The sequence below is a fragment of the Lepidothrix coronata genome, unplaced genomic scaffold (genome assembly GCF_001604755.1).
Source record: "Lepidothrix coronata isolate B3197 unplaced genomic scaffold, Lepidothrix_coronata-1.0 Scaffold230, whole genome shotgun sequence".
Classification (NCBI taxonomy): domain Eukaryota; kingdom Metazoa; phylum Chordata; class Aves; order Passeriformes; family Pipridae; genus Lepidothrix; species Lepidothrix coronata.
Genome location: NW_016690410.1, coordinates 399,997 through 422,303, shown reverse-complemented (window position 1 = coordinate 422,303; position 22,307 = coordinate 399,997). Strand labels below are relative to the sequence as shown.

Here is a 22,307-nt window from a genome sequence, read left to right as displayed (position 1 = left end):
AATTTGAATTCAATGCACATACTTCTTGATGTAACAAACCGTAAACTACAGTGATTAAACAACTGCTTCATGGAGCACAGGCCATGCCTGTAGTAAAGAGAGGGAGAGCAGACAGCTGGGGGCAGGAACTACTACAGCCATCTACAAGCAAACCGCCCCCAGCTGTGAGTCAGTGCCTGCTCACCACTGTCATTTCCTGAGTTTCAGCCTGACCCAGGCGAGAGCAGCCACCCTTAGGCTCTGAAGGGCCAGATTATGCCTACAGTTTATCATATCACTAGCAGAGGATTTACTGGTTTTAATTTTCAAACTTCTATGACCAAGTTCTGCAGTCCCTACTTAGACAAATGCACAACGATTTCTAGCACTGTTGATCTGATCACTATGAGAGGGAGACTGCTGTCGCAGGACTTGATGGGTAAACTCGTGGGTTGCAAGGGCAAGGTGTGGTTAACATGTACACAGAATTTAAAACTACTTTTTTTAACCACACTGATCCCAGACAAGAATATACTAAGCTTTAAATTATAAGAAGGCAACTAAACCTATCCAATTTTCTCTCTGGCATGTCACCATGCTACTCAAACTTCTCTTGCAGTATGAACTATTTAAGCAAATTAAACATATTTCAGTCTTTAAAAGGCTATAAAAGTATTTAAAAATAAGAAAACTAGTTTTCAAAATGTATCTCACAAAACCTTTTGAACGTATCTTTTTGCAAGGTTTGCAAGGAGTTAATACACCAATAATGTTTTTGGAGTAACTAAGGATAGATGATAAATAGTATTAAAATATATACATATTCTATTCAGGCATTTAAAGAGTCTGTGTCTCTTCATGAATTTTGAGATCTCTGGAGCAGGAATTATGCATTCCTGTATTCAAAACACCTAGTACATCATGTTACAAGAATAAAAATGGATTAACACAAATCCTTGAATGAAACTGGGAAGCAGTGTACTTTATGAAGGGCAATAATTCCAAACATTCTACCTATGCTGCAGTCTCCAGGATGAAAGTAGATTTGGTTTTGGTAGAGAAACAGTAAACCTAATATGGGTTTACTTAGCTGGTATACTTCTGTAGTTCATGAGTAAAGTAAATGAAGTATTTAAGTACAATATTCTTCCTAATGAAATGCACATCCTGTATGCTTAGCATTAAGACTGTACTCCTCTTTGTGCTTCCTATATCTCAAGTCAACAGGATTTTTTGCTTGAGTAGAGAAAGAATTGTTCCGGGACTGATATGTGAAAGGTTTTGCAGAAATCTTTCTTTTCATCTTTACACTGCTTATACCAATAAATAAATTTTTTTTGAACAGACAGAGTCTGTATAAAAGTAGATCTTCGGCTGCTTGAAACCACTATCATCTAACTCATCTACAGCAGGATGGTAAAACTAAAAAACACTGGAACAAGCTGTAAGAATCATAAAAGTAGCAGAAGCCAGACAGATTCTGTGCCAATAATTAGAGATTGAGATAAATGTCAACTGATGTTAAATACTATGGTGAATTTTTAAGTTCCTCCCTTCAGTAGAATCTTATTTAAAAAACAAACTGTGGTACAATTGAAGGAAATAACTAATGGTTATGTAAAGAAAAAATTAAATAACAATACTAAAAGCCCAATGTGGACATTTGCCATATACTGTACAAAAGAGCAGCAAATTAAGAATTTTGTTTTTCTGCAACTAGTCTCATAAAACTACTCAGTCAAATGGACCTAATAAAGCAAGACAACATTCCACACAACTGCTGTCAGAATAAACCTATGATGGATATTATATAACTAATCTACACAGAATTTTCACAATTTTGTTTACAAGAGTGGTAGAAAAATTTAACTAAAGCTTTTAATTTCATTGATATGAAGATTCTTGGCCACAGTTCTCACTAATCTTAGTTAACACTCCATCTCTCTTTAGACTGCAGAGTCTAAGTCATGGTAAGTTGACACAAACCAGAACTACTACAGAAAAAAAAATGGCCCTGATTTTTCCCTTCCACTCCTGTCAACATGGCCCATTCTCTTGTGCCAGCACAGCCATTTGTGTGGCCTGGAAACAAACTGGATTTCAAGGCAGATCTGTGTTAAAATTAACACCACCCCCAGTACCACACCACCGCCAAAAGTCAATCCAAAACAATGAACTTCTTTAAACAGCAGTACTAGTTTACACTGCCTAAAAGTGAGAATGATCCTAGCATATGAACATTTGCCAATTGTTCCTAACTGTGGTGCATTTGGGGCATCCTATGGCTTACACAGCCACTTTCGTGGAGATGTTCTGGATCCTCTGCTTGGCATTCACAAGACCAAATCTGCAGCATCATATCTAGTTTTGGGATCTCTGGCACAAGTAAGACACTGACATTCCACAGCATGCTGCAATGGAAGGTCATCAAGACAGTCAGACAGACTGGACAGACCAGGACAATCAGGTGACCAGAGACAAGAGGAGGCTGGGAGAAGCAGGATTGTTCAACCTTAAAAACTCATGGCTAAGGGGAGATGTTATTGCTGTCTGCAGGAATTTAATAGGTGGGTAGAGAGAAAAGGAAGTCAGAGTCTTCTTGAAGATGCACAGGGATAGGGCTAGAGACAACAAGCACAGATTGGAACACGGGAAATTCCAGTATTAGGACAAGCTTTTTCACCAAAGAGTGACGAAGCAGTGGAACAGGTGCCCAGAGGTCATGAAGTCTCCAACCTCAGAGATTCAGAACTTGACTGGACAAAGTCCTGAGCAATCTGACCTCAACTGGCCATGTTTCACCGCGGTGTTGGACTAGAGACATCCATAGGTCTGTTCCTAACCTCTACAACCCTATGATCCTCAGCAAATCTAAACTGGTGAAATAACAAGAAATGTTAATTCTTTGGGAAGCAGTCTATCATTTGGCCTGTTTTTTGTACACCTAACACAATAACAACTTTGCAAGTGTTGCCAGGAACTGCTGGAAGAATAATAATAAATAATAACAGGGAAACTGTTCCAGTTTTAAGGCTAATCCATCTAAAACTACATATGATAATTTAAAATATTTTTAATTTCAAATATTTAAACACAGCAAGCCAGTTGGCTACAAACTTGGCTCGTACCTTAGGAGATTTCTTTGAGAATGACAAAATAAGAACTCAACCTCATTAATTCTAACACATGTGAACAGTCCCAGAGAAGCAGTACAATAGATTTGGTGTATAACCAATTGCAAGATCAGGCCACAAGCCAAGCTAGTTCCAGTTGTTTCAAATTATAAAATTTTTACGTACATACAGGCAGAAATACTTATCGTACTAGAATAATTAAAAGCTTATTGAAATGAATTAGCCTGAAGCTATTCCCTTCTCTCCCAAAAGTAACATCTTTCATTTTAGACTAAATATGGGAAATTTCATAGTTTCCAGTGACTGATAAAATCAGGTTTAGAACAAAGTTGGAATTAAAATATACTGTGAATTGCTGGCTACTTCTTTGTAATGGCAGAATAGTAGTTCTCCATTACTTAAAACAGAAAAGGCAAATTCAAGAGATATTATGAAATACTTTATTTATAATACTTTATAAAAGGACCTGTTTTTGTTTTGACTACTAGAGATATCAATTGTATTTTCTTTAAAAAGGTTATCCTTAGTATTAATGTCTCTATACTAATAAGCAGTATCTTAAATGTCCTTATCCCAGACTACAGATATAGTTTTAAAAACCTGATATTTTCTGAATCTTCCAAAAGTCAATATTGTCTCTTGATTTTGGACATACTAATAAAAATTTACCTTACTAATATTTCTTCCAAAAAATGATCTAGCTTCTGGTAATAGACAGTAACACTTAAAAAGAAACAGTAGGAAAGTATCTGTTTTTCTTTATTATTTTTGTATATCTTGCAGCATTATTTAACAAAATTAGCAATTCACTTACATTTAGTTGTGCTGCTTTCTACTGCTGAAACTCCAAAGTATTCTGCTACCATTTAATTAAATCTTTGCTAGGCCGCCTTTATGTTACAAGCCTGATACCTACTTTACACTGGGGAGAAAGCAGTTCCCAGTTTTGCATTAAAAACAGTTTGACAAACTTAGTCATTTACTGCAACTGTTTAGGAGTTTTCCTTCTCCTGAAGGGCTCCTCAGTATTCTTTGAATGGAGAAGCAGCTTTCTTCAAAACATTTCGGATCAAATTGAAATCGCTGATGTGCAATGTATTTTGGTTCCTAACCTGCAAGGCTGTGTAACTGCGTGCACACACTAAATAAGAAAAACAAGACATGAACTGTATTGACATTGTGGTTATGCCTAAAGCCATCTGCAGCAAGGAATCACACAAATACGTGGGAAAAAAATGGTAAGTATTCCAAAGAGCTCATCTTGTAGAAGGTTGTCTCGTTTTCAACATTTATAGATGACTGAAAAGAACAACCATTAGTTTTCACCAAGATGACATTGGATACATTTATTTTTCATTAGAAGAATTAAGGGAATGGAGAACTAGCACATTCCTGCACAAACCTCAGGGATTAGGCTGTGCTACATCTGGGAATTAACAAACTAGTCTCAACAAGTTTGATCTTTCTGGGAAAAGATAAAACTGAACTACAGGCTAAGCAAAGAAAGAGCTGATAACCTTGCAAGATTTGTTCTGACTTTTTTTTTTTTCAGGAACCACATAAAAAGAAAGTAATGTCAGACATAAAGAAAATTGTTATTGCAACAAGCAAGAGTGAAAAGAACAGCTTGTGAAGAGCCTTTTAGACAAACTAATGGTAGATAATTCACTGATAGAGTAATTCTGTTTGCTTCTCTCCAGCACATAAATCCATAAGAACAAGCTGTGCTGTTATACCAGATACCACATGTGATTTCATTAAATCCTAAAGCATTTAATGAAGGATGGAGTATAAAGTGTTGATGTTGTATTTGATATTTGCACGTTTGGCAACCGACATCCCATGGCTGACACTGCAGCTGACACATTTAAACTTCTATTCCTTGACAAAGGCATTGCAGATAAACCCCCCTGACCTTCTTGGCTGTAAATAACAGAAACTTCTCATTCAGTAATAATTCAGCTCATCACAAGGACTACCCCCTTTTTCTCATCTTTAATAATAGAAACACTCCACACAGTGTATGAGATGTCTCAAGCTAAATGGCTGGTGTTCTGTTCTATAGCCAACACAATTTCTGTTTCAAACATACTGTTCACATATTATCTGCAAACCATAGGATTTTATAATTTAAAAGTAGTTCTTGGTGAACAACAAAGATAGGGACATTTTGGTAAAACTGTGATAAATAGTTGTAAATGTAAATTACTAAGAAATGCAAACCAATCAATTAAAAAAAGTCTGTGCAAACTCAATCTTGTCTTAGCACACACATGTGCTAAAAAGAATGTCTTAGAAGCAGTTAAACTGGGTAGCTCTAAAGAGTTCATCTTTAAACCCAGAATGGTTTATTAACTATTTAAAATACTTACTGAAGATAAAGAAGAAATACACAATTTTTTTTTCTGGTAATACCTAAAAATACCAAATAAAAAATAAAAGATCCCAAAAGGTGTAAGGCAGGAACATAAACAGGATTTTGGCTAGAAGTAAGCTATTTGAGATGCAGAAATTACAAGCAGAAGGGGCAATGGAGCTGGAACAGAACATCTCAGGAAAGCAGTTGTAAGCAGGGCATTCAATAATTCAGCCAAAGAGAATAATAACTTTAAAAAATCCAAAAGAATGACCATTTTCTCAGAGCAAAGGTCCATCTTATCCAAATGCTCTTTTATAACTGTGACTGCCAGCAGATACTGAGGGAAATTTTAAAAAAAAAAGTAAAAAGATCTTTTCCCTATATATGTTTGGGATCATTAAAGTCTTCAGCACTCTCTGATTTAAGAAGATGAAGGAAATGCATATCTAGTTAGTTGAATGGATAAAGCTGAAAAAATTAGAATTATCTTTAGGATTTGTAGAATCAACTTGTTGCTTTTAAGTGCCATACAGAGATGTGACTGATAACCTTTATTTGGGTATGTAAACATTTATCTCCATATCAAACTTCTCGAGTGTATTCATTACAAAGATCTGAAATTAAAGCAAGTCATGAAAGAAAACAGAAAACAGATGGCATATGAACATAAAACAATTACTAAAAAAACAACTTTCAAACTTGTGACATAAGAAAACCAAATGCTTCATTTTCCTCTTTTCTCAGCAAAAAGAAAGGAACAATGGCAATAGTTCATCCCTGAAAATCAGTTCAATACAAGTCAGACACACAGAGAGCATGAAATCAAACAAAATTGATTATTACATTCATGCTAACGTAATTGATTTCAATGCAAAGTTTGAAAAGGTTATTGTTAAAAGCAAAGGTACTTATGTACCATTCTTGTTCTCAGAACAGGAATCCTACACTTGGATCTGTGCTGCCATGATACGGTTGGCAGGAACTTCTATAGGTCTAGCATTTCCATAAATTCAGAAGAGATGAGTTTCATCAACACTAGGGAGTATATTTCTGTGCCTGACTTGCTTACAGTGATCCCAGCTATCTTCACATGGTAATTATTTTTTAAAAGAAAATAGCAGAAAAGAATGTAAACTGTACCCCCAGCTCTGTAGGAAAGGCAGATGAGTGAGCAGGGATCTATTATAATTATACACCTGTATTTCTTGTTCTCCAAATAGAAGTAATTTTCTTTTCTCCATGTAGTGGTAATAATAATAACGCACCCTGGCTCCAGCAAACTACACTTCTCTAAGAATGTCTCTTTCAAGACTGTCCTCTAGCAATAAAATACAACAAAGGGAAAACTTTAACATGTGTGTTGCAAAGAGCAATGAGAGAAAAGTCAGGAATAGACAAGAAATGAAAAACGAAGTTTTGCTTCTAACATATGGGAGATAAGTTTTCACAGGGGAAAAGAAATTAACTAGTGGCATTATGAAAAAAGCAAACAAAAAAATGACATTTACTAAATATTGGGAGAGTAGGGGTGTCCTCTTCATCACATAGAATTGAGTTCGGATAGCTGTTGGACAGTGTCTGAGCTGCAAATTGTGTCACTGCCAGTAATCCTGGAAACTTTGGCTTCCAGAGACCTGAAGAGCCATGGCTTCTCTCACCTTGCTGTTTTGCTAATTCCTGAATTCTCTGTAGTATCTGAGCATGGCAGACGCATAATAAAACATTCCAGAATAAAATTCAGATGTCCTTTTGGGTTACTTAGACCGACTCTTAAATGTTAGAAGACTTGTGGACTGAGAACTTCTGATAGTTTGTCATGGGGTTTAATGGAAGTTTCAAAAGAGGGTAACTGAGTCTTGAAGAGCTTACTCTGACTGACATTGTCATCAGACAAAAAGTGCTGTAAGTAAGCAGGGCCTTGTTTTTCTCTTAGCTCTTTGCCCTACCTTCCACCCAAAGGTATCATGTTCATTGAAGAAATCATGTTTCTTGTAGATAACTTAAACTATGACCAAGGCATGTCTTCTATCCACTAGGTTACTTCTCCTACATTCCTGTTTATATAAAGAGAGGGTGAGGGGAAGGAACACAGCATGCCTAATGCTAGTAAATAGGAAATTTAAACAAAGGGCTTATGAGACGAGCTTAATTTGTCTCTTGTGACAAAAATAATTTCCTTTGGGAGAAATAACACACTCGAATTAGAAAAGAGAGGGAAAGGAGGGGAAAAAAAACCCCAAAACAGAAAACATACAGTTAAAGGCTAGAAAATAGATTCACTGGAAACAGATCTGACAGGAAGAGGCATATGAAGCTCCTATTAACCATCAAGTGCAGCATGCGTGCATCACCTCCTGGCAAGAGAGTTTAAAACTGTCAAAACACTATGGCTAGTGCATTCCTGCTAATCATATCAAGGGACTATTTTAATATTTACCACTCATTGATAACATTTTAAAAGTGTTCTTTCATGGATCCGTTTTTCTGATCTACTTGTAAGAAGGTTTAGACCCAACTTTCCTGCTGCAGACAACTAATTTAATTTTGAGTGCAAGCTAAAGGTATTCTAGAACAACCCTCTGTTGTTTATATTAGAAATCAAATCTGTTACCTCCAAAAGTCCTATGTAAGAGGAGCATGGCTCAATTTTCCTGCTCCCTATGCTGCATTTCTAAGAAGAGTATCTCTGATATTTTACTGCTTAAGACTCCTTTAATATGAGATATGACCATTACCTCAGTTTCATTGCAGCAGAAGATATCAGAATAGATATAAAACTGTGGATCTAGGTCAGCAAGGGCTGGAGCTGGATTAAATAAAGTCTTTACTGGAAAAAGAAAAAAAAAAGAAAAAGAAAGTCTAAATTTGTAGCAGTTTAGATTCGTAAATCATCACTTGAAACACCATTGTGTTTAATTCACGGCCCCCAGTGTTTATTATTAACATACAAATGATTCTCAGTTTCCATGTCCTCGTTTTATACAACTGCTAAAAACTTTATTTATATTGAAGTTCCATTCTAATTCATGTGCAGGCACCTGTAATGATGGGAATGTGACAGAAGAGTAACAGAAAAAATAGCCAAGAAATTACTAAATCAAAAAAAGAGAGAAAAAAATCCTTAAACAGTCATGCAATTTGTTTAACTGATGGTGCTTCTTCCAGGATATTAATAAGTTTTACAAGAACTGATTTAGTTCTAGAATTTTTTCAGCTTGGCTATCTTAGTTCTGTACGTGAAGAATCATGGGTTATGGAGTAATGAAGGGCATGTCCAGACAAGGAGTTAAACATGCTTCTGAATGTGTTACCTAACTTGTTCAAACTGCCACATTATAAAACTGTAGCGTAGACAAGGCACTGTATATTTTCAATATGCTATCTGGCTGAGCCAGACCTAAACTTAACACGTGGTAGAATATGTTAGTTAACCTAACTTTAAAGAGTAGTAGCCTAAGGCCCCTTGTAACAGCAGAAAAGGTTTGTCATGAGGACAGTGTGACTTACTCACTGCTAACACAGGAAGTCTGCAGCCTTGGATTCTCACTTTGCCAATTTTATGATTAATACTTGTGTCTTAACCACAAGGCCATCATTTTTAAATAAAGCACACACTTACTTCAGAAATATTCCTTATAGTAATTGACCAAATCTTCCAATTTAGATGCATAAATTTTCAGTCCTGAACACATATTTAGACTGTAAGCTATATCACATAATTGTCAGACATCCTGAATGCTTCTGAATCTCAGTTAATGCCCTAAAAGACAAAGATGCGCAGAGACTTCCAAAATCTGAGTACCAAGAGGTTTAGAAGTTAGGTGATCAATACTCTGCAAGTTTTAGCCCTTGACTGTACAACTTTATCATGCCCCTCTACCTGCCTCGTTTAAAAGAGTATTAAAGTGACAAAGACTTGTACTCAGAAGTTGGAAAATGCCAGGATTAGAAACTCCAATGAAATCTTAATTTGGTTCCCTTATATTATTACAATACAGTATGTATTATAATAAACTCTTTAATTATATGATCACATACCACTGAAAAACAGCATGTGATCACATAATTAAAGACTGCAACATAATACATATGCAGAAAGGAGACAAATTAAGGTTTCACAGGCAACCTTAACTCTTGCATTTCCTATTTTCTGAACTGCAACCCTAATAAAGTTTTCTAAAACACAAATCTTTAAGGTATACTTTCCTAGGTAAAACAAACTAACAGCATATACTGGAAAACAAACTCTGTCATGTGGTATCATACCAACATATACACGGGTCAGGAGCAGCACTGGAAGTGTTCCAACTTGGGTTTTAAGTAATCTTCTTTCAGGCTGTGAAGAAGAGGGTGCTCTGTTTGGTTCTCCTGAGGAACACCAAATTTTCTGCCCAAAATCTTTCATAGAATTACAGAATCATACAATGGCCTGGGTGTTGGACGGCCATTCCCCTTTGTCCTGTCACTCCATGTTCTTGTTAAAAGTTTCTTTCCATCTTTTTTGTAGGCTCCCTTCAGGTACTGGAAGGCCGCAATTAGGTCACCCCAAAGCTTTCTCTTTTCCAGGCTGACCAATCCCAATTCTCTTAGCCTTTCCTCATAGGAGAGGTGCTCCATTCCTCTAATAATCTTGGAGGCCCTTCTCTGGACTCGGTCCAACAGGTCAATGTCCTTCCTGTTCTAAGGACCCCAGAGATGGACACAGTACTCCAGGTGAGTCTCACTAGAGCACAGTAGAGGGGCAGAATTACATCCCTTGCCCTGCTGGTCATGCTGCTTTGGATGCAGACCAAGACATGACTGGCTTTCTGGCCTGCAAGCGCACACTGCTGTGTCATGTCCAGTCTCTCATCCATCAGCACCCCCAACCCCTTGGCAGAGCTGCTCTTGGTCTGTTCATCCCCCAGCCTGTGCTGATACTGGGGTTGCCCTGACCCAGGTGCAGCACCTTGCACTTGGTCTTGTTAAATCATATGCGATTCCCGTGGGCCCACTTCTCGAGCTCATCCACTTCTCTCTCCCTATTCCAAGATTCATTCTCCTCACCTACTTTTTGTCTTTATGCCTCCTTGCACAGGAACTATGCAATTGTAACCTTTTCCACTCAAATTTCACATTGTATCTCTTTACGCCCCCTCTCTGCTTTCTGATTCCCACTTCCAGTGCCCACAGCCTACTCCCTGCCTCTATACCCATATTCCAATCTCTATTCAACAAATCCTCATCTTTGTTCCAATTTTGTTCCCCTTTTGGCTTCTCCCTTCCTTCTTCCTCTGCCACCCCCAAAAATCAAGCAAATCCCTCCTACATTTCCCTTGTCTGAAATCTACTCTCTCTCCCCAGCATTCCCGTCCAGCTTTGTCTTTTCTGTATTTAAATCAAGCAAGCTCCTGCTCTGTGCTTTCTGAGTCTAAAACAGATCTTTAACAGTATAAAAGAAGTTGCCTAAAACCAGATTCAGGAATTACACTGCAACTCATGCTGCCCAAATGGACAACTACCTGTGTGGACAGACTCTTGGGAGAAGCTAGCTGTGAAGACCTTAACAATTTTGTGAAGTCTATGTGAGAGGTACTTATTTTCCAAAGGCAGATAATACAGTTAAAATCATGTAGGTTTATGTACCATCATAAAGGCTTAGCTTTAAAAGAAAGCTCCCTTGCTATCAAGTCTAAAGTAAATTTTAAGGTAGCCAGTATCCAAAATTTAAAGGAGGTAGGGTGGGAGGCATTTTCCATTGCTTGGTTTCTGCAGCCACAGTGCTTTGGCAGAAATCACAAGGAGTTTAATGACAGACAAACAGCTGATATGAAAAATTGCAGCCCAAGATAAAAAAGTTGAAGCATCTGAAAAATAGATCCTTTACTTGCAAGTGACATGGAATCTTAATAACTGAGGCTGCTTCCAGCTCATTCTTCACTAAAGTATTAATAGGCTATATGAATATGCCACTTGTATGGCATTATCGGCCATCTTTAAAGGAGTCTGTCTTTACAGAAGCCCAAAAACTATTTTACAGACTTTGATATAAAATAACAGTTTGCCCATCAGTGAAGTGATCCCCCCCTTGGAAGCAGCAGCAGCTTCTCACCATCAGCCACTAAAACCCTCTACTAGTCCAGCCAGATTTCCACTACAGTTTATACCTACTTCACAATCCTTCCTCCCTTCCTTCCTTCCATCCTTGAGCCATGAGATGTCTCTCTCTAGCTTATAGATCCAGATGATGTTCACTGAAGAGAACCAAAGAGTTCTTGCTTGTGTGATCATATTCTTTCTCGCTTTTGTTTATTTCTTTCAGTAAGAATGAAGAAAAACAAGCAAAAAACCCATTGAAACAGAGGTTTGAGGCATCTGGATATGCATCTGTTTTAAACAAAAATAGTCAAGTGCACATTCTAACATGCAGTACTACATTATACATGAGGCTATTGCAGGCTAAAAGAAGGGAAACTACATTAAAAATTTACTGTTGGCTACGGATAGATTTTTACAGTGCCACAAACTCAGCTGTTTACTTAGATTTGATGGCACATGCCATTTGACCATGTGTAGCTTATTGCTTTAAAGCAGAAGCAACCAAACTTTCCTGATAGAAGAGCTGCACAATGATAGCATGCTGACAGCACAGAACTATAGCTGGCCCACAGTTGACTACTATCTTTTCTCGATATATTTTGCTGTCTACGGCTGCCAAATGGTTGCCTTCCTGTTTCATGTATCAGGTTTGAATTTTTTCAATTGCGTTTAAAAAATCCTATCTTTTCTTCTGTCACAGGCTGGCATCTTGCCACAGGAGGGTGACAGAAGTGTGAAGCATCTTGCCAAATCTGTGCATAGAGTTAGAAGTAGACAAAATAAGTCATGGGTATTGATTCATGGCTCAACTATAGTCCATTAACCACTAGATTAAGAATGCTTTTATCCATTTTCATAAAACATAATGAAAATATAGTAAGTTCTGTTCCATGTCCTCCCTCCTCCTGCCCCTCCCACCCCCCTGTCCCTGGAATTTTAAGCATTTCAAGTGCTATTCAGTTTTTAAAGTTTTCAATTTTTATTTAGATTTGCACAAACCCAGTTTTGACATTTCAAACAGAAATTCAAATAATTTTTCCCCATGCACGGTTCTGTTCATGGAGTTTATGACTATTACCACCACAGTTTCGGGGCCCTCTCTCCCAGCCTCCCATCTAACAACGTTGCTTAAATCGGCACGGAACACACGAACACGATGCATAAAGCTCTGACATCTGCACTAGTGCATGAACACCAGTGATCACAACAGGTGCACGACAGATCATGGCTGCAGAAGGAGAACTGAAGAGCCAACAATCTCAGCACGCTGTGATCTATTGGAGCAAGCCTTGGCCCAGCTGCAAGGAACTAGCTAGTTCTGATCCCAGTTCCATCCCTGATCCACTGCGTGACTGATCATGCTATGAGCTGTCCTCTCCCAGTCTTATCTTCTGGATAGATAGGAAAAACATTTTTTAAACCTCATATAGATGCCTCACTTGCACAATTATTTACTTAGTGTTCAAATACTGTGGTAACTGTGCTTGAGTAACTGAAAGCATTACAGGCATTTTAAAAAACAAAAACATTATGTTGGTAACAAAACCCCATCCTATTCAGGCAAAATGCCAGCTTTCATCTACATATATGCTACACTGAAGGAACAATGCCCTACATTTAAAAGTACAGTACAGTAACAATTTACTAATCATTTCACAGACCATGACTGTGTCTCTTCAATGGCATTATGCCCAGACACACTCTAAGAATTTTAGTTAAGAAGAAAAAACACTTTTATTTTATTTTAAGGATGTCAACTACTGTATAGAAAACCACAGCCATACCTACTGCTATGCTAGGAGAACACAGACATAAGTCTGGTTTTAAGGTAATTTGATTTACTTTACTGTGAGTGGAACTTTACTGACTCGCACTCATTATCCTTGTTCTGCTCTGGAATAATACCAGAGTCAGGCCTATAGCTCCTGACCTTGCAACATTATACTTTATTTAGTCACCACATGAAAGTAGGTGGAAAGGCAGCATCAGACATATAGGAGGAGATTATAAGGATATGGCTTGATTTGCCATTCAAGGTAAACACTGCAAAATTTTAAAACTGAATTCAGTTTTCATTAGCATAGCATGAATTTGTTGGCTATTGTTTCAATTCTAAATAAAACTAGTATGACAGAAACCAGAATAGACCACAGGATCTTTATTTAGAAAGCACGATAAAGAATATTTTTCATGCAGCACAAATGAAAGAGACAGAATGGCTTATGTCAAATTACCTCCACTGGCACGTGCCATTTTCAGAGCTTCAAGAGAAACAGCAGGGGTTATTTCTAGCTGGCAAACAAGCACTTTGGCTTTACAGATGACATCAGAAGCCCTCTTCAGGTCTTCAAAATTTAAAAGCAGGTTGGCTCCTGGGACTATGACAATAACATTCTGTCCTAAAGAGAAGATATAGTGCTTTTTACATTAGCTTTTGCAATGAAGTATGTAAAACAATTCCTTGATTTTTTTACAATACATTTAAGATGAGTATTTCAATTTACTTTCCAAAAAAATCCCCACTAAAAATGTATGCATTGCTGACATTTTCAAATATCCAAATATTTCAGAGGATAACTAAAAAGCTCGATGGACGAATGAATGCTGTACTGCATAAAAAATGCATTATATATTTCTTTGGGAAAAATCGTGTATGGCCATTCCTCAGTCTTATTTCGGTGTTTTCTATGAACTCTAAAGAAGCACTGTACTAGTCACAGTGGACATGGGGGATACACGGGCTGATATTTCCATTTTCCTAAAATATTCCAGTAGCATTTGGAAAAGAAAAGCATCAATGTGATTACTGAATTCCTATGCCAGAATTTTCCCATCAGCTGGGAACAAACAGTATTTCACACAGCTTCGAAAATTATGCATGTTCTTTAGATTTCAGAGAAGCAGGCTTGCGCCATTTACCTGAGACATTTAAGTTAGGGCTCCTAACCATCATGGAAACCAGAAGCAGCTTGTCACCAAAACCCAGAGAGGTGATGCCTGCGTCTAAGGAGAGCTTTATCAGAAGTGAGTGAAGAAGGTGGGCGACAGCTTATTCTGCACCTAAAGCTGGCCAATAGAATGGTCTAAGCAAAGCTACGCATGTGGAAGCACAGCAGTGTCTCAAAGCACATCTAAGATCCTTTCCATTCCTGTAGTTTGTGTAAGAGTTAGGTGAGGTTCCAAATATTCTTTTGTTTTTCTTCAGACACACAAATCACCTTTTATTGCAGCTTCTTTCTCTTTTTAATCTCTATTACAACACCTAGAGACCTTCAGGCATGGGTGCCTTCAAATTAAAATTTATTATTAATCACTCAGGTATTAAATTCAATAAGTCAGTTGTTCCTTGATTTACAGGCTCAGCCCGCCCCCGCTGAAGATTCCTTTAAGGACTGCCAATCATTAAAGGCTACCAATTCTGTAATGAACTGAATTACTCTGCAAATAAATATTTATGTTTTTAAATACATTATTTTTGTTGAATGTGACTTCAAAGTCCTTTGAATAAGAAACGTGCAAAGCTTCTCTCCCTAAATATGTTCTGAAAAGAAAGCAGGACAATGGAAAGAATAATATAGTGAGCTCAGAGGGAGGGACCCAAGCTTTCCAAAGCAATTCTGCTGTCAATGGTTTGGTACAGAACAGCTGCATATGAAAAGCAAAACCTCAGCACTTAAAGCCAACGCCCTGCTTTTCAACAGACAATGATGGGCATCTTGGATAAAAAACAAAAGAAAAGAAAACAAAAAAACCTTCTGCAACAAGTAAATGTTACCAAAGATATCTGAATCCTGTTGAGAAAATATTCAAAGGCAAATTGCACCTATTTTACCAAGCATATATTTTGAAAGCTTATAGGGTGCAGCAGTGCAAACAGCAAAAGGCAGGGAATCAGTAGAACAAAAATCTATTTATTTTCTGCCTGGACTATGTGCTTCCCAGAATCTTAGACTCTATCCACATGTCTTGCTGCATTATCTTGCTGAACTCTTTAGCTGTACTGACATGTATATTATTATTAGACTTTAGAGCTAATGGCCCAAGGCGATAAGGAGGGCTGTTTGCTTAAACCCATATGTGCAAATTCAAGGTAGACCATGCTGCACTAGATCACAGTCTGAAGCTTTTCTCTGTAACTACAGAAGGTCAGAGACATAGAGTCTGCTTTCAAACCTGCCAGGGAACTGCAGTACCTACTACGGTGCAACAATCCAGATAGGCTTAACCCAATCTGGAGGCAACCTCCCCCATTCTCTCCTTAGCTGCATATACCACACTAACTGAAGGTCAGCAGTCCGCACAAACTTACACCAGGGTGCATGAAGGCATAGTCTGGACCCATGCATTCACAATAAACCCCAAAATTTCGTATTGACAGCAACCATTTTGTTGACAGCAATTATTTCTTGCCAGGGAAATCAGATGGGAAATCAGCACCAGGGACAACAGAGTTAAAGACAGATGGCAAAGAGGGGTGGGATTCATCTTGTCCAACATGAACTAATTTTTTAACTTTAAAAAAAAATCTTACATACTAGAAAAGTCTAAGAAAACTAATCTCTAAAAATTATTTTTCTAGGTTCCTTCAACGAGGAGAAGAGATAAATATTTTCAGAGGTTTTTTAGACTTACATATCTTAGATATCTTTTTGAGGAGAAAAACTATTGTCCAGAAATGTCTATGTATCTCTGTTACCTCCAGGCAAAGCCTTAAGCTGTACACCTAACTTTTAAAACCACTCCAGTGTGGCAAAACATTACCTACACTAAGAATGAGAACAATATACTGACTGCACTACCATTAATTCTAAAATATCTTTTCTTAGACTAAAAATTCTGAGTTTCGATGGGAGCATCTATATAATTTTAAGTTTTGCAGACATCAGCTAGAATATTAAGGGCCACATTCGCAATTGCTATAAGCTATAACAGCTAAATGAAGCTGATAACTTGCACAAGCTTACACCAGATGGGATTGGGTACAATCAGCATGAATGCTGCATATGTAAATACTCATGTCCTCAGCTGGGCTTCTAAACCTGATACTGTCACTTCTTAGAAAGATAGGTAACTCAAGTTAGACTTCCTTTACAAGGGTCATTTTATAGATGCCACCAGATGAGAAGTGCCAGTGGAAAAATCAGTGTCAAACCAGTAAACACCATAGTGCAATAACTATCACTCTTTAAAACTGGATGATGAGCCTAAAAACCATCAGTAGTGCTAAGAATTCACCAAAATCTCAAACAGTGCAATTGTAACAATAGCTGCAGAGCTTGTGCATAATAATTCATACAGAAAAAAGATTACATTTGTGACCAGAAAAGAATGTTATAAGAAAAGCTTTTGCTGCCAAATCACACAGTTCATGAATATGAGGGCAAGTTTTGGGTGTGTTACAGTATCACAATTTCTATGCAACCACTTGATAGAAGTATTGAATAGTCTTTTACACAAAACATTCAAGTTCATGATGAATGTCAATAGAAAGTCTCTAAAATTCAGGTGACATTTCTTCACAAACCTGAAGGTTCAAAACAAAGATTTTCCTCTTTGGAAAGTATAATTCAAACAAGCTGGCATATGTATGCTAAGTTTGCCTTGTTTATTTAGCCTTATCTAAATATATATTTTGAATGTTTCTATACTAGTAGTGCTTTGGTACTGAAGGTACACTTACTTACAAAATAATGTCTATTCACTGTTCATGAATGATTAATAACCTTATCATAAAGTCAGCACAATGCCTGTCTCAAGTGAGGGTTATCTCACAGTGTTCTGTGTAGGTGAGCCCTGTGTCTTAACTTGCAATAATCAAGAGAACTTTAATCACGACCTGCCAATCTCTGTTGTCCCTCCACTGAATTTTTGCTATGCATGTGGAAGCTGTTGGACTTGTTGAAACCTCTAGTCCTGTCAGGTCAGCATAATGGCACCATCAACAGTCAGTACCAGATATGGACAAAGCTGCAATAAACTTCATGTAAAAAATTATTCATAAAGAGGGTTTTTCCTCCCTAAAAGTGTATGTAAAAGTACAACACTTCATGGAGTTCTCACCACCCAATAGCACACTGTTAGCAGAAGGTGTGCTAAGTGACAGAGCTCGTGGCAAGAGGCAGGCTGAAAGGGGAAACAAAACCTGGGGTTCAAAGTGGTGTGATGCACCTCGAAGAAAATGTGTTAAGAAAAGCAGGTGGATGTACCAACTTTTATCCTTAAGACAGAAAGTACAAATTTGAATTGTACAGGGTCCTGATATACTGAAGCTTGTGTTCAGTCAAAACTTACCTGAAAAGGTAGTTGCACGAAAGAGAAAACTGAAAGGAAGGCAAGGTCCCAGCAAGACTTCTGGACAGATTTCTGAGACCATCCAGAGGGAACCTTGCAGCACCTCTGGACTGCACGCTTTCCAGTGCAGCACTATAAACTTGTTAAACATCTCTTCACTGTTTTGCATTAAGGCAGAGATTTAACCTCTCTATCTTTTATTGAAACTATACTGTATTGCCCCAGAATATAATGCAACTTTGAGAGTATCAACTGTGCCCAATAATTTTCAAATTTTTAGTACTTTACCAATTGCAATAGTGTGTGAATTACAGTTGTGCAATTCACTAACCAGTAAAAATCTTCCCACAAATTCTGCAGCACCAGCTAGACATACTGAGGTAACAACAGGGAACTGCTGTTACTGCTCTCTCTCTGCTCTGACTGCTCTCTACAGCTTTCTTTTCCTCTGCCTTCACTCATACATCACAGTCTCATACAGTCTCTTCTTGAGTATCTCTCTTACTTCTGCCTGTGATATTACTCAGTTGATTTAAGTTTCCCAAGTATCAGTATTTGTAAAGAACTGGTAAGAAAAAGGGCAGATTAGGTGTGTGAAAATAGAGCAATTAAAACTTGGCAATTTAAAGAGATGATAGCTATGGTTTTTATTTGTCCCTCATTGTCTTAACACAAAACACCATCATCAACCCCAATTTCAAATGCTTCCCTTTTAGGTATAATTTGAAGTAGCAGAAATTACCTCAGTCCAGTCAATGCTGTGGTGTTTCAGCTATGCCAGCACAGCCACTGCAGTAAAACATGCATGTGCAGACAAGCCCACTGAAAAGTGCTGTAAAACCTGTTTAGGTCAAATCAACCAGGTTTCTACAGGAAAAAAATAGTGTCTCTTGCAACAGCAAAGCACATAAGTGCTGCTATTTTATTGCAATTTACTCAATTCAGGCACCAGATGGTTTTGTGGAGAAGTAACAACAAGAACCATTACCAATTCTGTGCATCTGTTTGCTTTAGAGCATAGTTCTGACCAGGTTTGTTCTTCTACTAGATTTTAAATGGAATCTGAGGCCAGTGTTAACATAGGACTTTTCAGTTTCTCAAACACATAAACTACATGAATTTATGCATCATTCTTTTACTATGTGAATCACAAGACTATCAGAGACCCTTCACACTGTCACTAACATGTAAGATATCCCACTGTGAACCTCATGGCCATGAACAATCAATTTCCCTTTCCTGTGCTTATAAAGGTTTTATATCAACAAGATTGTTCTGTCCTTAGCCTTCAGAAAAATTCATGGTGTTAAAATTATAACAGGTTCTCCTCTGCTCATTCAAGTTTAGACTATGTTTATCTTAGCTGGCCATGCATATGATTCGGGAAGTAATAAAACTGGTTCTTATTCAACTGCTCTGGACAGGAAAGCCTAATGCAAAACACGAACAAAACAGTGAAGCCTGGGAGTGATACTGGATTCCCACTATCTCTCCTATTTACAATGGCCATAGGGACTGTATGTGGCATAAGAAAGAAGTGTTAAGCATTGCTGTTGGTAATTTACCTGCTGATCCAAACCAAGAGAAGGAAGTGGAAGTTAGGAGGCAGGTATCCAGGTTATCCAATGTATTAGTGCTACCTTACTTCTGAATTAGAGCTGTCATGCAAGCCTTTGATCAATCTTACTTAGGGAAAATTAAACTCACATCTCTAACTAATCTGCCTAATTTTCCTGAATGTTCCTGTGTAGACTTGCCTTCAGTCACAGTTCCTTCCCAGATTTGCTGCTGGAGTAAACAGTCATGCTTCCTTTCCCATTTTGAGCTGTAGCCCAATGTACTACCATCAGGTTACACAGAAGATTGTTAAGTTGATGTGTCAGCTAAGCTGTGGTAACTGTTCAAATGAGGGCTCTTAGCACCAGAACTGAACTAATTCAACCACACTTAAATTGTTATGTTTGCATAAGCATTGTCAGTCCTGAGCTCTAACATTTTGATCCAGACATACTTCTTTAAAGAGCTCTCAATAGCACAACTTGCTTGAAGAAAAGATAGAAAGTTTTCTGAGAATAATTTAGCAATCTTGAAAAAAGAGTATGAAAACAAGCCAAATCTTTATTTCTTCCCCTGTAATGTTAGAGCAAAGGCACAAGCTAAGGAAAACTAACACAGAAAAAACAAATATGCCATTTCACTGTGTATTCATCACTGTAGATGCAACTTGGGATCAAGAATTGTGTTAAAATTACAAGATCAACATAAATATTTCTACTTATACTAAGGACAATTCCTTCTCCTGATTGAGGGCATAATGACTCAGTGTCCTAAGGAGGCAAACCCTTCCCTCATGGGACCAGAGGAAATGGCCTCCAGTTGTGCCAGGGGAGATTCAGATTGGATATTAGGAAAAATTTCTTCACTGAAAGGATTGTCAAGCACTGGAACAGGCTGCATAGACAAGTGGTTGAGTCACCAACTCAAGTTATTGAAAAGACATGTAGATATAGCACTTAAGTCCATGGTTTAGTCATGGACTTGGAAGTGTTGGGTTAATGGTTGGACTCAATGATCTTAAAGGTCTTTCTCAGCCAAAATGATTCTATAATAAGTTGTAGTGGAAAAGGAGAGCTTTAACTCTGATACGCTCTGTGTTCAGGACAACCTAAACTAGACAGATCAGTTGGCTGATTGAATTATGGCTATCACACTGCTAATGTAAGCATCTGTTTCTGCTGCTTTTAGGCATCTCATTCTACAACATCGCCCGTAATAAACATAAGTGCAATGAAGTGTGAATAAGATAATGAAAAAAATGAAAAATTGGGAAAAAAAAATCCACAACTAACAGTGACAAGGCAAACATTTCTTCTATGGCTGCAGAGGCAGAACAAAGAGGACAATTCAGAGCAGAAATACGTACCTTCACTGTTGACAATTATTGAAGCAGTTCCAGTAGCAGCATCTGTAGTCTGATCTACAAATGCTAAGAAAGGGAAAAGTTAGAGCATGCATTAGTTCAATACATTACTTTCAACCAATAGCATGTGATGCAGTTTAATTGAATTAAATCTGAAATGAACCCATAACCTCCAGCAATTTGAAAATGCTAATTACTCTTTCATGTGCAACAATGCCAGAGAAGCTAACAACAACAAAAAGTGTTAATTTACACCCACAAAACAGAAACGCGAGTCCAACATTCTTTAATTTGGCTACACTGCTGCTTTAGAGAAAGCATGTTATTTATACAGCCTTCTCAGGCACTCTACTCCCACTTGGAAGTACTTCTTTTATCCAATGAAACAATAGAGTCAAGGCTGGAGAAAAATGAAAATAATAAAACAAAACAGAGTTTAATTCTGTGTAGGTTTGCATTTCAGCAGTAATATTAACATGTGCTGTGAAGGCAGTGGTGGGGCTATATGCTTCCTCTTTGAATTATTATTCAGATAAATTAACTAGAAGTGAAGCCGGCAGCACTGTCTGTTAGAAAGATTGTTCCATGTTTATCACTATAAGAACTTGTTTTCAGTTTACAGAAGATTTGTCAAATATTAACCAGCGGTCCAAAACTGGTAGTAGAAACCAGTAGAACTGTAGTAGAAAACTGTCCAAAAAGTTGAGGGTTTTTTTTAACTTCCCCAAGAACAGTATTTGAAAAAAATTTACTATTTCATTTGAGACAAATTATGGTGACTTTTTCTTTGAGAAGCTCTGGGCCTTCTAACATTTTAGAAGAGGTTCTTGATGCTGGGCAAAAGTGGGCTTCTTTCTCAAGATGCGGCCAATTTAACAATCTGCTCAAATTTGAACAAGGCTGAAAAAACACCTAACATCATGCTCATCGGGTTTTACTGAAGTCTTGCAGGTACTCGCCCTGGAGGTACCCTCGTCTAGCTCAGTTACAGGGCCAGAGCAGACCTCCCCTTGCAATTATAGCTTCTTTTCACCATGAGCTCGGTCTGCACACTGGAATTGAAAGCAGAGAACTTGTGTCTTTTGTACTTTCAATGCTCTTGCAGCATGACCCACAAGTTGCCCGGTTCAAATGTGGGAGAGGGAACAACAAATCAACAAAGATCTAAATGGTCTGAGCAACACTGGTAGCTGATTGGTTGTGGAAGATGGGACGACAGGGAAAGGGGAAAATTACAAACTAAATTGGAATTGAAAAGGAAAGTGGTACAGTGATGTGCTAGGAAACATAAGAGCAACATAAACAAAGAAGACATACAACAAGGACCCAAGGTATGACAGCCAGCAGAACTGGCATTACAACAAGCATTTTCATTCAGTAACCAGTATCCTTATGTTCAACAACAGGGACAGGCTAGACAAGGATTAAACTGAGATGAAAGGCCCAGGACTGAAATAAGACCATCCTAAGCAAAAAGGTCTGTGCACACTGAATCACCTCTGCCTCCAGATCCTGGAATGCAAGTTGGGATCTTGGATCAGCCTCA

At 37.8% G+C, this 22,307-nt stretch overlaps 1 protein-coding gene across 3 annotated transcripts in view; it reads right to left on the bottom strand.

The window, feature by feature from the left end:
* The window catches only part of RBKS (ribokinase), a 70,585-nt gene that overhangs the window by 22,089 nt on the left and 26,189 nt on the right, over positions 1 to 22,307 (bottom strand). Inside the window, exons 4-6 of one of the 3 annotated variants that reach the window (XM_017834227.1) lie at positions 20,765 to 20,827; positions 13,785 to 13,949; positions 8,208 to 8,299 (exon numbers count right to left, since the gene is read on the bottom strand). In XM_017834227.1, the coding sequence (XP_017689716.1) occupies positions 8,208 to 8,299; positions 13,785 to 13,949; positions 20,765 to 20,827 (320 nt within the window). The remainder of the gene's footprint in view (positions 1 to 8,207; positions 8,300 to 13,784; positions 13,950 to 20,764; positions 20,828 to 22,307) is intronic. The other 2 variants (XM_017834229.1, XM_017834228.1) reach the window with 2 other exon arrangements.